At 58.5% G+C, this 11820-nt stretch overlaps 3 protein-coding genes across 3 annotated transcripts; all 3 read left to right on the top strand.

Annotated features, from left to right (window-relative positions):
* The first annotated feature begins 2906 nt into the window (after positions 1-2906).
* On the top strand, positions 2907-4516 carry C1QA (complement C1q A chain). The gene is made up of 3 exons (XM_027907220.1): positions 2907-3008; positions 3245-3415; positions 3547-4516. The coding sequence occupies exons 2-3, from the start codon at positions 3253-3255 to the stop codon at positions 4113-4115; spliced, it is 732 nt and encodes a 243-aa protein (XP_027763021.1). The 5' UTR covers positions 2907-3008; positions 3245-3252; the 3' UTR covers positions 4116-4516.
* Positions 4517-5226: 710 nt separating this feature from the next.
* C1QC (complement C1q C chain) lies at positions 5227-6762 on the top strand. Its single transcript, XM_027907219.1, has 3 exons — positions 5227-5366; positions 5596-5783; positions 6006-6762. The coding sequence occupies exons 2-3, from the start codon at positions 5603-5605 to the stop codon at positions 6560-6562; spliced, it is 738 nt and encodes a 245-aa protein (XP_027763020.1). The 5' UTR covers positions 5227-5366; positions 5596-5602; the 3' UTR covers positions 6563-6762.
* Positions 6763-7720: 958 nt separating this feature from the next.
* C1QB (complement C1q B chain) lies at positions 7721-10460 on the top strand. Its single transcript, XM_027907221.1, has 3 exons — positions 7721-7834; positions 9002-9161; positions 9746-10460. Exons 2-3 carry the CDS (start codon positions 9002-9004, stop codon positions 10318-10320), a joined length of 735 nt encoding a protein of 244 aa, XP_027763022.1. The 5' UTR covers positions 7721-7834; the 3' UTR covers positions 10321-10460.
* Positions 10461-11820: the final 1360 nt, after the last annotated feature.

Genomic DNA, 11820 nt, shown 5'->3' with positions numbered 1-11820 from the left:
GGGTAAAAACTCCTCCAGAGCAGAGTTGCTTGGTGTGCAGCAGAGCCAGAGGGTCACGACAGGTGCCCTAAATCATGGGGCTGCTCACCTGAGGGGTCAGGTTCCCCAAAACCGAGGGCACCATCCTCTTTGGGGATGGTTTTGTAACATCCACATCCCCTGGCTCTTCCAGGTACGCCCCACTGTCCCCTCTGCCTTGGGCTTGGCCCCAGTCCATACCCCCTGGGGGTCCCCTATGTTGACATATCCCCTTCTCTGTGATGGAGTGATGGTGCTGCTGGGACACTGCTGGATCCACCCCAACCACGAGAACCTGGCAGGGCTGCACGACCCCTCACACCCCCAACCACGGAGGTCCTTTCCCCACTGAGGAACCCCCCCCCCTTCTCCCCCTGTCTCAGGGGATTGCAAAGTGCCCCCCGCCCCTGGGAAAGGGCTTTTGTGGCCACTTGGAGGGTGGGGAGTTTATCCTGGATCTCACTCCGCACCTGGACATCCCGCAGGACACCTGCGGACACGGGGACATCCCCGGGGGGGGGTTGGGGTTGTCCCCGGCCCTGCTTTGGGGAGAGGAGCGGTGTCACCGAGCACGGCTGAGGCAGCACTGCCATCTCGTGGCTCGCCCCATCGCTGCCGTGCCCACCCTCCCCGCAGCCCCTCGGCCACCTCCCGCTCCCACAGACAGCCCGGGGGGGATCGGGAGGACGAGGGTGACGCGCTGGAGGCGTCCCTGTCAGTGCTCATCCACGGCTCCCTGCATCCCGGCACCTCTGGAAACACGGACGGCAGCTCAAGGAACAGAGGCTGGATGTCGGGAAGGAATCCTTCCCTGTGAGGGTGGGCAGGCCCTGGCACAGGTTGCCCAGAGAAGCTGTGGCTGCCCCTGGATCCCTGGAAGTGTCCCAGGCCAGGTTGGACGGGGTTTGGAGCAACCTGGGCTGGTGGAAGGTGTCCCTGCCCATGGGAACAAGATGAGTTTTAAGTTCCCTTCCAACACAAAGCAGCCTGTGATGTCCCAGCTGCCGATCCCGAGGAGGAGGAGGAGGCAGAGGATGGGAGAGGAAAGCTTGGCTTGACCACAGCGACGCTCAAAGTCACACAAGTGGGGCTAAACACTGCTCAGGAGTCTGGAGGAGGGAGCACCTGGAACAATCTTCAAGGAGATACTGGACACCCACAAGCAGCCCCTGTAATTCAGCATTTAAATGGGGTTAAAGGGACAACAAGAGACAAAGGACACGGGAGCACAGGGACCAGCCATCGATCAATCCTGGATGAAATGATGGAGTGGTCTCATTTGGGCTGTATATTAGGAAAGGGCAATGGGGCAGAAATACAATTACTGTCCAGAAGCACCGTTTGGTGGAAGGGAGGTCCTTTCAAACTCACCTGTCATCCTGCCTTGACACGGTTACAGGTCTGGTTGATAGAGGAACTCTGTTGATAAAATAAAATTGCATTTCTTCCGGGCATCTGATTGATTATGGGATGACATTTTGATTAAAAATATGTATTATATTGCATTAAGAGGGCATCTATTCAAAGAATTAAAGACCAGCTCAGTGACAGATCTCTGGTGGCAATGGTTTTGGGACTGAGTTTGGTTATTCCCTTCTTCATCTGTATTAGAAATGATGCAACACCTTCCTTGGGACTGCTGGAGGTGGCAGGTAGGGGGGAATGGGAGGGTTGCCAGCACCTTTGGGCTTCAGAGCCACCCTAATCCCAGGCCTGCTCACTGCCCTCTTTCCTTGGACATTGTCCCCTGATCGCCAGCTCCAGCCTTGGGGACCCCAATGCCTCTTTCTCATGAAGGTCAGTACAGCTGCCACAGGACACTTGAAAAGACACTCCCCGTGGATATGGATCAGAAACCCCCTCCTCATAACCCACTGTGTCCCACCAGGGTCCCTGCTGGCATCATCGTGGCACCACTCACTACTCACTCCCTGGCACGATGGGGCTTGAGCACTTGTGGCATTTTGGGGCTCATTTTTAGCAGAGCTGAAGGCTCTTTCCTTGTACTCAGTGGGATGAAATGTTGGTGTATCATGTGTCTGGTCTCATGAGGCCACACAGCTCCAGGGGTTGCCCAGATGTGGCTGGTGCAAGGCACAGCCACCCAAAGGGGACTGAGAGCAGTACCAATGCCAGACACCACCATCTTCTCCCTCTCTACTGCAGGCACAAGGTCCCCAAAGCACCGAAGAGAAGGCAGTGGGAAGGAGACCACGGGATCACAGAATATCCTGAGCTGCAGCAGAACCACAGGGACCATCACTCCAACTGCTGGCCCTGCACAGACACCCCAGCAATCCCACTCTGTGCCTGAGAGTGTTGCCCAAACACTCCTGGAGCTCTGGCAGCCTTGGGGCTGTGCCCACTGCCCTGGGGAGCCTGTTCAGTGCCAACCACCCTCTGGAGGATGAACCTTTCCCTAATATCCAGCCTAAATGCTCAAGGTCCTGCTGAGCCACACAGGCACTGACATTCCCTGCTCCATCAGATTGCAGTGCCCAGGTGGGCACCTGCAAGGCTGGTTATCAGTGGCAGACACACTCTGCTCATCACCCACACCAGGAGCCTTCAGAGGTGATCCCTGGACCCTCTGAGCATCCCTTGGCTGGCTGTGACACCCAGTGCTGTGATCACCTGTCCCCTCTTGCAGGGACAGAGCTGTGGCTTTGCCCTGGGCACCTTCCACTGTGGTGCTGCTTTGTGCCCAGGGTCCACCAGTGCCTGCTGTGGGAGCTGTGCTGCTGGGCCAGGCTGGGCACCCAGCAGTCCTGCACTCCTGCTGACCGAGCTGTTTCCAGAGTCAGGCACGGAAAGGGGAACGAGGTTCTTTCTGGTGCAGAGAAAGCGAAACTCAGCACGTCCCTTCCCAGACCACCATGCACGCAAAGACATCCTCCCACCCTGCTTCTCTTCCTCCTGGCTTCCTGGCAAGAGCTTCCAGCAAACTGAGCTGCTGCTCACTCCGGTCTGGCTTCACCCCCTGCACAGAGGTAGGTCACCCCAAAGAGCAGGGGACACGCTCCTCCTCTGCCACCACTCTCCTGACCTTGCTCTCTGTCCTCATTCTTTCTTTCTAAACTTTCCCCCTCCACAGGGGTTTAAAGCAGGAAAACGGGGGAAGATGATGCAGGGCTGGGGGGAGCTGCAAGAATCTGTCCTTGCTCTGTCTGTGTCCAAGACCTGTGTGTTTGCCTCCACCCCCAATTCCCCACCCTTGTGCCTGTAGGAGGCAGGATGCAACCCGGATTTTGGCTGGCAATCAGCACCCTGGGAGCAGTGCTGGGCACTGCCCTGCTGGAGAATGGAGTGTGTCGGGCACCAGATGGCAAGGATGGCTTCCCTGGAGTCCCTGGACGTGACGGGAGGCCAGGGCAGAAGGGTGACATGGGAGAGCCAGGTAAGGGGAAGCCTGGGATGTCCAGTGTGGGGAAGCCTGGGAACCTCTTGATAGGAGCATCCCAGGCTGTGGGAGCAGCTTGGGAGATGCTGGGTGTGCACGAACTGCTCCTCCTCACCACCTCTCCCCAGGGAAACCGGCGCCAAGGACGGGCATCCAGGGACCCAAAGGGGATGCAGGTGAGCCCGGGCTTCCTGGCATCCCAGGGAACCGCGGCCTCCCTGGTCTCCCTGGCTTCCCTGGGATGCCAGGGATGCCAGGGCTCAAGGGGGAGAAGGGGAGACCCGGCAATATCCTGGAGCAGCCGCGCCCTGCCTTCTCCGCCCTGCGGAGGTCCCCGCCGTCCCTGGGCAGGACGGTGGTGTTCGACAGCATCATCACCAACCAGGAGGACTCCTACAGCCCCCAGACGGGGGAGTTCACGTGCCGCATCCCGGGGCTCTACTACTTCGCCTACCAGGTGGTCTCCAGCGGTGACCTGTGCCTGAGCATCAACAAGAACAGGGAGCAGGTCGTCAGCTTCTGCGACAACAACAGCGCCGGCATCCTGCAGGTGAACTCGGGCAGCAGCGTCCTCAGCCTGGCCCAGGGCGACCGGGTGTTCGTGAGCACCGACCCCGCTCGGGGCAGCTCCACCTACAGCGGCTCCGAGGCAGACAGCATCTTCAGCGGCTTCATGCTCTTCCCACAGACAGGCTGAGGGGCCCCCCGGGGCACCGCGGGGTGTCTGTGTGCGTGGGTGACGCCCCTGTGGGTGTGGGATGGTTTGATGCCACAGCACACCGGGATGGCCCCAAACTGAGGGTGCAGGTGGGTCCTGTGCTTCCACCAGTGCCACAACTGGCCGGGCTGGGGGTCACCACTGCAGCAACCTCTGTGCTGAGCCTGCCCTCTCCACCCTGGAGGCGTTGGACTCTCATCCCTTTCCCTTCCTGGTCATTGATATCCCACTCTGGAGCCAGCTGTGGCTCTTTGCTCCTGAGTGGGAACTCACTGCCTGCCGCTGCTTCTGCTACACTAACCACTGTAAATGCCCTCCTGGCACTGGCACACATTCTCTCACATCCTCCCCATCAGTATAAATAAAGCCTTCTTTTACCACATCTCTGTGAGGTTTCTTTTCTACTCGTGAATCTTCCCCAAAACACGAATACCCTGGACCTCTCCCCAAGCTGTCCAGGGAGAGAGGCGATCCCAGCTTGTCCCTGTCACTGCAGAGGGAGAAGGACAGGAGGGAATGGAGTGTCAATCAGAGTGGCTGATGGGGTTGTGGGGTGGTGGTGGTGGAGCTGTGGGGGCCTTGAGGTGAGATGAGTGGGAGGTACAACAAGCTGGGCATGAATCAGGCAGCTGGGAAGCATCAGGGAGGACACACAGGTGCCATACCCTGGGTCTGCTCCTCAGGGGAGCTCCTGAACACACACTGGGGCACTCAAATGTCTCCATTCCTGGAGCTGTGAGGAAGAGGCCAGGCCACTGAGAGGGGCAACACCCTGACTAGGAGTGTTGGGGCCTCACAAAGTCCAGCACCCAGCAGAGGGAAAGGTGCAGGTCAGAAACTCTCAAGGAGAAACACCCTCCTCAGGAACAAGTGAAGTAAAGGGGAAAGCAGGTGATTTGGGGAGGGCTAGTCCCCATGGTGGCTTGGAAGGGCGGTGGCACATCCCTTGGCAGAGCTTTGCCCCACCTCTGCCCTGCCAGCCCTTCCTGTCGCAGTGGCACGAGTTGCAGGTCTTGCTGGGCAGCCAAGAAAGAGCTCACTCAGCAGAAACAGCCAGGCAGAAGGATGTGAAACTCTGCTGGGGACAGCTGGGGGTTCTGGGTCCCCAATGGCCCTTTCCTAAATCTGCAGCTTCCTCCGTGGGGGTGACAGGGAGCCACCCCCACTGCACAGTGACTGCCACGGCCAGGAACCAGCAGCACAGGGTCCTGTCCCTGCTCCCCACCAGAGGTAAGAGATGCTGCAGGGTACATGTACCTGGTGGGGGGGGCTGCAGTGTGGCCCAATGCTGTGAGGAGGATGTGGATGTGAGAAGAGGAGGAGGAGGGGAAGGAGACAAGCACTGGGTGGGACACTGAGGGCACACCCAGGGGACCCAGGAGCTCCCGGTACACCCAGCCTCCTCTTCTCCATGCCACGGCCCCTCACTCCAGCATTTCTTTCCCTTTCCATGCTACAGAACCAAAATGCAGCAGAGATTCTGGGAGCAGCTCAGTCTGGCCCTCACCCTCCTCCTCCTGAATCTGAGCTCTGCTGTGAATGGAGATGTCCCTCACAACTGCTATGGACCTCCAGGCCTGCCAGGCATGCCAGGTGTGCCAGGCAAGGATGGCAGGGATGGGCTGAAGGGAGCCAAAGGGGAGCCAGGTGAGTGAGAAACGAGGGAAACCACGGGGCTGTTGCAGGGGGAAGCATTGACTCCTCCACGCCTGGTCTGCCTTGGTTTGCAGGCTGTGGAGAGCACCCTCTGTGCTCAGGCTGGAGAGAGACAACAGCACCCTCCTGCCCAAGGGAAGGGGCTGGAGAAGAAGCCTCTCCCCACACCCTGCTATTGGCATTCACTCCCTTTCACTCCCCACCACCCCACAGGTGTCCCAGCTCCTCCTGCAGTGCAAGGGCCCAAGGGGATGAAAGGGGAACCGGGCAGCCTTGGCTTGCCAGGCAAGAACGGTCCCAGTGGCCTTCCTGGTCCTGCTGGAGACCCTGGGATGATGGGCCTGCCTGGAGAGCCGGGAATGCCGGGCAGCTACAAGCAGAAGCACCAGTCAGCCTTCTCAGTGACGAGGCAGACCAAGGAGCACCCCTTGAAGAACGTCCCCATGGTTTTCAACCACGTCATCACCAACACCAACGGCGACTACGACACCACCACCGGCAAATTCACCTGCAAGCTCCCCGGGCTCTACTACTTTGTGTTCCACACCTCACAGACAGCCAACCTCTGCACCATCCTGCACAAGAACCAGAGGAGGATGGCCAGCTTCTGTGACCACAAGACCAACGCCGTGCAGGTCAGCTCGGGGGGGGTCCTGCTCCAGCTGGCTGCCGAGGACCAGGTTTGGCTGGAAGTGAACGACTACAACGGCATGGTGGGCATCGCTGGCTCTGACAGCATCTTCTCGGGGTTCCTGCTCTTCCCAGACTAGGGGATCACCAGAGCCCACCCCAGCACCCCGACTGCTTCATCCTGCCTCATTCACTGCCAGGCTGCTGCTGATGATCCCAGTTTCTCTGCTGAGGGGAGAGCTCCAACGAGGTTGTCACCCCCAGCAGCCAGACACAACCCCTCTGTGTGGGGACTGAGCACTGGCAGCCGCTGAACAGGGACAACAGGCACACCTGGATGCATCTGGGGTCTCTCTGCCTCTCTCCCCTCCCCATCTTGGTTGCCCCAGGTTCAGCCAGGTGTCCTGGGGCTGCAGCACAGCCCCTTTGCCATGACCTGGGTGTGGAAAGTGTCAATAAATCCTTCCCCACGAGCCTGATGTAGTGTGCTGTGTCCTCCATGGGTTACCTTTCTGCAGGCAGCACCTGATGGGTATGGTGATGGATGTGTGTGTCACATCTGGACATCTGTGTGGCATCAGCAAGCCTCTGAGCCCTCGCTGTGCTCAGCATCAGTGACATCACACACCATCCACACTCCGGCCTTGCTTGGGGTGGGGTGAGGGGGCGACCCCAGGCTGCACTGCCTCCAAGAACAGGATGGTTCCTCTGCCCCCACACAGGCCCCACCAAGGGGGGGATCAAGACTCTTCCAAATAGGGCCCCTGCTCCTCCCCTTCCCATAAAAGTGGGAGCAATCCATCTGCAGATGCGCACGGACCACACAGCAAACCCCACTGACACCCCAATGAGGGTGGGACATCCCCCGGGGGTCCCAGCCCGGCTTCCCTGACCCAAACCAAAGGAGTTCATGGCTGTGGAGGCTGCAGAGCCCACCAAACTCAATGGGCACTCCTCCTGGTGGCACACACTGTGGTCACATCCCTGAACATCCCGCTCTTCACCTCCCCAAGGCAGCAGCAGAAAGCAGGCCTGGGAATGCCCTTCCCACAGGGTAAAACCGCTTCCCACACACAACATTTAGGAGGGCCTGGGGCACATGTTCAAGGTGATGGATGCCAAGACCCTGCAGCATCCCCTGGGCCTGCCAGAACCTCCCAGCACAGCCTCTGGGAGGGCCTGGGTTGCTGTTTGGGGGTGGCTTGTTCTGCTGAGCCGACAGAGAGCATCGTGGAGGATGTGAAACTGCCACGGACAAAAGGGCAGGAGCTAAAGATAAAAAAAAAGGATGTGTCCCAGATCCTTTCACAATAACTCTTGCAGCCAACTTCTGCTTCTCCTCGCAGGCATTTCCAAGCAGGACGCCGGTGTGTCCCACTCCATCTCCCCACCCAAGCAACAAGGAGCTCAAGGTAAGAGCCAGGCTGGGCCCCAGCCCCCCACACAGGCAGAAAAACATGGAGAACCTGGTCCCAGCAGAGTGACAGTCACCTGCACCCCTGGCACTTCCCTGTGGCTTGGGGCAGAAGAGAAAAGGGGTGGGGGGGGGTGCTGGGCAACGATGGTGGAGGTTCCTGGTGGGACCCCAACCCCTCCTGCTCCACCTGGGAGAGAGGAGACATGAAAGGGGAGATTGCAAAGTCCCAGAGGGGTGATCAGAGACTGGGCATCAGTCTGAAAGGTGCCCTGGGTGTGCTCTCCTGCTCTTAGGTGCTCTAATAGACCTGAGCTAGGAGCATGTAAATTCATCCTTTCACATCCAAGTTGGAGCTGCTGCGACTGGAAAATCCAACTCACCAACCTCTTGTTCTGCTAACACCAGAGCTTCAGTGCTGGGAAAGCCCACCTGAGGCCAGAGAGTGAGGTTAGGGTGCTGTGATGTCCAGATAAAGCCCCCAAACAGCAGGTGCTTATCCACAGACACCCACACCAGGACGTGGGGGAAGGAGTTGAGCTGTGGGATGCGGGGAGGGCAGAAGGAATGTGGGACTGGAAACCCAGGTGACTGTCCCAGTAATGCTGGTTAGGTACAGAAATGCCTCTGGCATGGAGCAGCCATGTGGCAGGACACAGAGGGAAGCTGCAGGGTGCAGGGGGGAGGTTTGGGCATTCATTGCCATCTTCAAGGAACAACCAGCTGTCCCTCAGACATGCTGGTGGAAGGCAAAAGCCTTCCCCTTGCAGATGATGAAACTGCCCTGGCTGGGGGAAACATCTTCCCCTGCAGGTGTTGTCCTGAGAAGGGATGGGGAACTTCTGCCCCTGAGGGAGCAGCATGGCCAGGCTGGACACCAGACCTGTGGTATAACCTGTCACAGATATTCATGTGGCTGAAGCTGTGGGCACTTGCAAACTGGGAATTTAGGATGACCAGAGGCTGACAATCTCTGCCTCATCCAAAGGGACCCTCCAAGGCCATCAGGAGAGCAGACTGGGCTCTGAAGCAGGATGTTTTCCCTCCCTGATGATATTGCCCAGATGTGCTTCCAGTCACCATCCTTCCAAACAGCACAGACTGCCCTCCCCAACCCTCCCACCACCCAGGCTAAGCCCCTCCACACCCTCCTGTGCCCCTGCAGATGTGGATCGTGTGGGTGATGCTGATCTGCCTGGCTGAAGGGCAGCTTGCCAGTGCCACACTCTGCGAGACCTACGGCACCATCCCGGGCATCCCAGGGTCACCAGGACAGCCTGGCAGCAACGGCAGAGATGGGGAGAACGGCCCAAAGGGAGAGCAAGGTAAGGAGGAGGCTGCAGGTGGGGAAGGCAATCATCCTGTGAATGCCAAGAGCAGGAGAAAGCAGAGCCAGGCACATGGTCCCAGGAAAGCAATCCATTCCTTTGAGGTGCTGTCAGGTTGGGGGTGATGCTCAGGGACAGAAAGGACTGGACAGACTGGAGCACCCTGGGGAGGGAGGGTGAACAACAGCAAGTTTTCAGTGTTTGCAATGCTATTTTTGCATTCTTTAGCTCCTGTGCAGTTTCCACTTTCAGCTTGTTGATATTAAGAGCGTTTCTCTGTAATCCACTGGCAACTACAGACAGAAGCTGCTTCAAAGCTTTAATGTCTTCTTGCACTTTAAGCATTGGTTTAGAGGACATCCCACTAATTTCTTCCTGAACTTGTTTTTGTTCTTTCACAAATTTCTGTAGATTTTTCTACATCTTGATAGATTACTGGGGGCAGATTTTCATCCTGTCACGCCTGCCAGTTGGGCAGGGGTCTGACCCCACACGGCATAGCAGGTTTCCTTCCCCAGGCCCCCTCTGCAGACCTGTGGGGCTCAGCTGGGACCACAGTGACTCTTATTCCTGCTTCCTAGGACCCCCTGGCCAGGCGGAGCATGAAGGAGAGCTGGGGGAAAAAGGAGACCCAGGAATGCCAGGGTACCCGGGCAAGGTCGGCCCCCGGGGCCCGCCGGGTGCAAGGGGATTACCAGGTCTCAGCGGATTACCCGGCCCACCGGGGGACTCCGGAGACTACAAGGCCACCCTCAAGTCCGCCTTCTCGGCCGCCAGGAGCATCAGCACCTACCCCCGGCGGGAGCAGCCCATCCGCTTCGACCGCATCATCACCAACGAGAGGCGCCACTACGAGAACCGCTACGGCCGCTTCATCTGCCGCGTCCCCGGCATCTACTACTTCACCTACCACGTCACCTCCAGGGGCAGCCTGTGCCTCAGCTTCAAAAAGGGACAGGGCGGCAGCCGGGGCGAGAAGGTGGCGACCTTCTGTGACTACGTGCACAGCAGCTTCCAGGTCACCACGGGCGGCGTGGTCCTCAAGATGGCAATGAACGAGTCCGTCTGGCTGGAGCCGACGGAGAAGAACTACCTGGTGGGGATCGAGGGGTCCGACAGCATCTTCTCCGGCTTCCTCATCTTCCCTGAGGCTTAGCCACTGGGGGTGTCCCCGCAGCCCCCTCTGCAGGGCTGAGGACTCCCCCTGCCAATGACTCTTTTGCTCCCAAATCGGTGCCCCAGGTGCATTGCTGCCATTCCTGCCCATTAAATGACAGCTTTTTTTGCGGTGTTGGTCTCTTTCTGCCTCGCGTTTGCTTTTTTCTCCCCCCCCACACACAACGTGCACACACCCAGGGCGTTGCTTCCCTTCCTCCTGGTGCAGCCCAGGTTTATTAGGATCTCATTGCTGCTGAGCAGAGCCAGGCAAGTCAAGCAGTCCCTGCTGCACACCAGGCTGAGGATCTCCTTCCAGAGACACCCAGAGAGTCCCAGCCAAGGGTTAATGACACATGACATAACTGGGACCACTGGGTACTGGTGGTAGATGGGAAGATACTGGAGATGGTGCTGTACTGGAGACTCCTGGCAGTGGCAGGATCTGGGAACCCAACTTCTCTTAGACTTTTTATTTTTTTGGGAGGGGAGTGGTGGTGACAAAAATATCCACGGGAATTTGTCAAAGCTCGTGACAAGGTGCGTGTCACAAGGGAGGGCAGCCTGATGCCACGATGGGACTGGTGTGGAACGCAGAGTTACCCTCACACAGCCCCCAAAACCCCAGTAGAGAACAAACATGTCCTGCAGCACAGCCAAGTCCTCCCTGAGATCTCCTCATTAACAGCAGAGCTGATGGACTCAAAGACATCCAGATGAATTAAAGGTGAGGAATCCAATGACAACCCCGGCGTGGGACAGGTGACAACCCAGTGTTGTACCCATGTGTTGGGTTGTCTGCAGACCCCAACCCAGCTCGTGGTGGACACGGGACATTCAGGTGGTAGAAAAGACAATTTTTGTGGGAGTCTGGGATTTGAAAGGGGCTGGATGGAGAGAATGACGATAAACGGTCTTAGGGAGGTAGGTGGGTGCGATATGGACTGGATTTATGGAGCTCTCCGCGTCTGCTTTTACATCCAGAGGCCCCCCCGCAGCTCTGGGATGCTCGGGTGTCCCTCTACCAGCGCAAGGCAGTGAGTGACGCTGCTGTGATGGGTTTGGCGTCTCCTGCTCGTGTCGGGGGTGCTTTGCCGGCAGGTGGCACTGGAGACTGGCTCAGCCCTCACCCGGCAGCGGGACCACCCTCGTCCCACCGGCTGGGCGGGCACAGCTCCAGGGGCCGGGACGCAGCGAGAGGCTCAGCTCTGCCCGTAAGATCTGGGAGGAGGCAGCGGGCGGGATTAGGGAGTCTCCCCTTTCCAGTCCAGTCCGTACCACCTCCTCCTCCTCCTCCTCGCCACATCGCTGCTTCATCCTTCCCGCAGCAAAATCTGCGGCTTTTGTCCCCGGGTGTGCAGCCACCCGTGTCCCCAGACCTCTGCTCCTCTTGCAAGGTCGGGGCAGAGGTGTTGGGTGTCACGACCCGAAGTTCAAGTCCAACCTTTGACCCAACACCGCCCTGTCAACTTGACCACGGCACTCAGTGCCACATCCAGAT

This window comes from Empidonax traillii, unplaced genomic scaffold (genome assembly GCF_003031625.1).
Source record: "Empidonax traillii isolate 1590-97213 ecotype Southwest subspecies unplaced genomic scaffold, ASM303162v1 scaffold1420:size112507, whole genome shotgun sequence".
NCBI classification, from domain to species: domain Eukaryota; kingdom Metazoa; phylum Chordata; class Aves; order Passeriformes; family Tyrannidae; genus Empidonax; species Empidonax traillii.
This window is presented reverse-complemented; position numbering and strand designations above follow the sequence as displayed.

Excerpts from the sequence above, each read along its gene's own strand:
- C1QC (XM_027907219.1), top strand. The coding sequence starts at position 5,603 with ATGCAGCAGAGATTCTGGGAGCAGCTCAGTCTGGCCCTCACCCTCCTC. Across the intron at positions 5,784-6,005 it reads GGGAGCCAAAGGGGAGCCAG|GTGTCCCAGCTCCTCCTGCA; the intron begins GTGAGTGAGAAA and ends ACCACCCCACAG.
- C1QA (XM_027907220.1), top strand. The coding sequence starts at position 3,253 with ATGCAACCCGGATTTTGGCTGGCAATCAGCACCCTGGGAGCAGTGCTG. Across the intron at positions 3,416-3,546 it reads GGGTGACATGGGAGAGCCAG|GGAAACCGGCGCCAAGGACG; the intron begins GTAAGGGGAAGC and ends ACCTCTCCCCAG.
- C1QB (XM_027907221.1), top strand. The coding sequence starts at position 9,002 with ATGTGGATCGTGTGGGTGATGCTGATCTGCCTGGCTGAAGGGCAGCTT. Across the intron at positions 9,162-9,745 it reads CGGCCCAAAGGGAGAGCAAG|GACCCCCTGGCCAGGCGGAG; the intron begins GTAAGGAGGAGG and ends CCTGCTTCCTAG.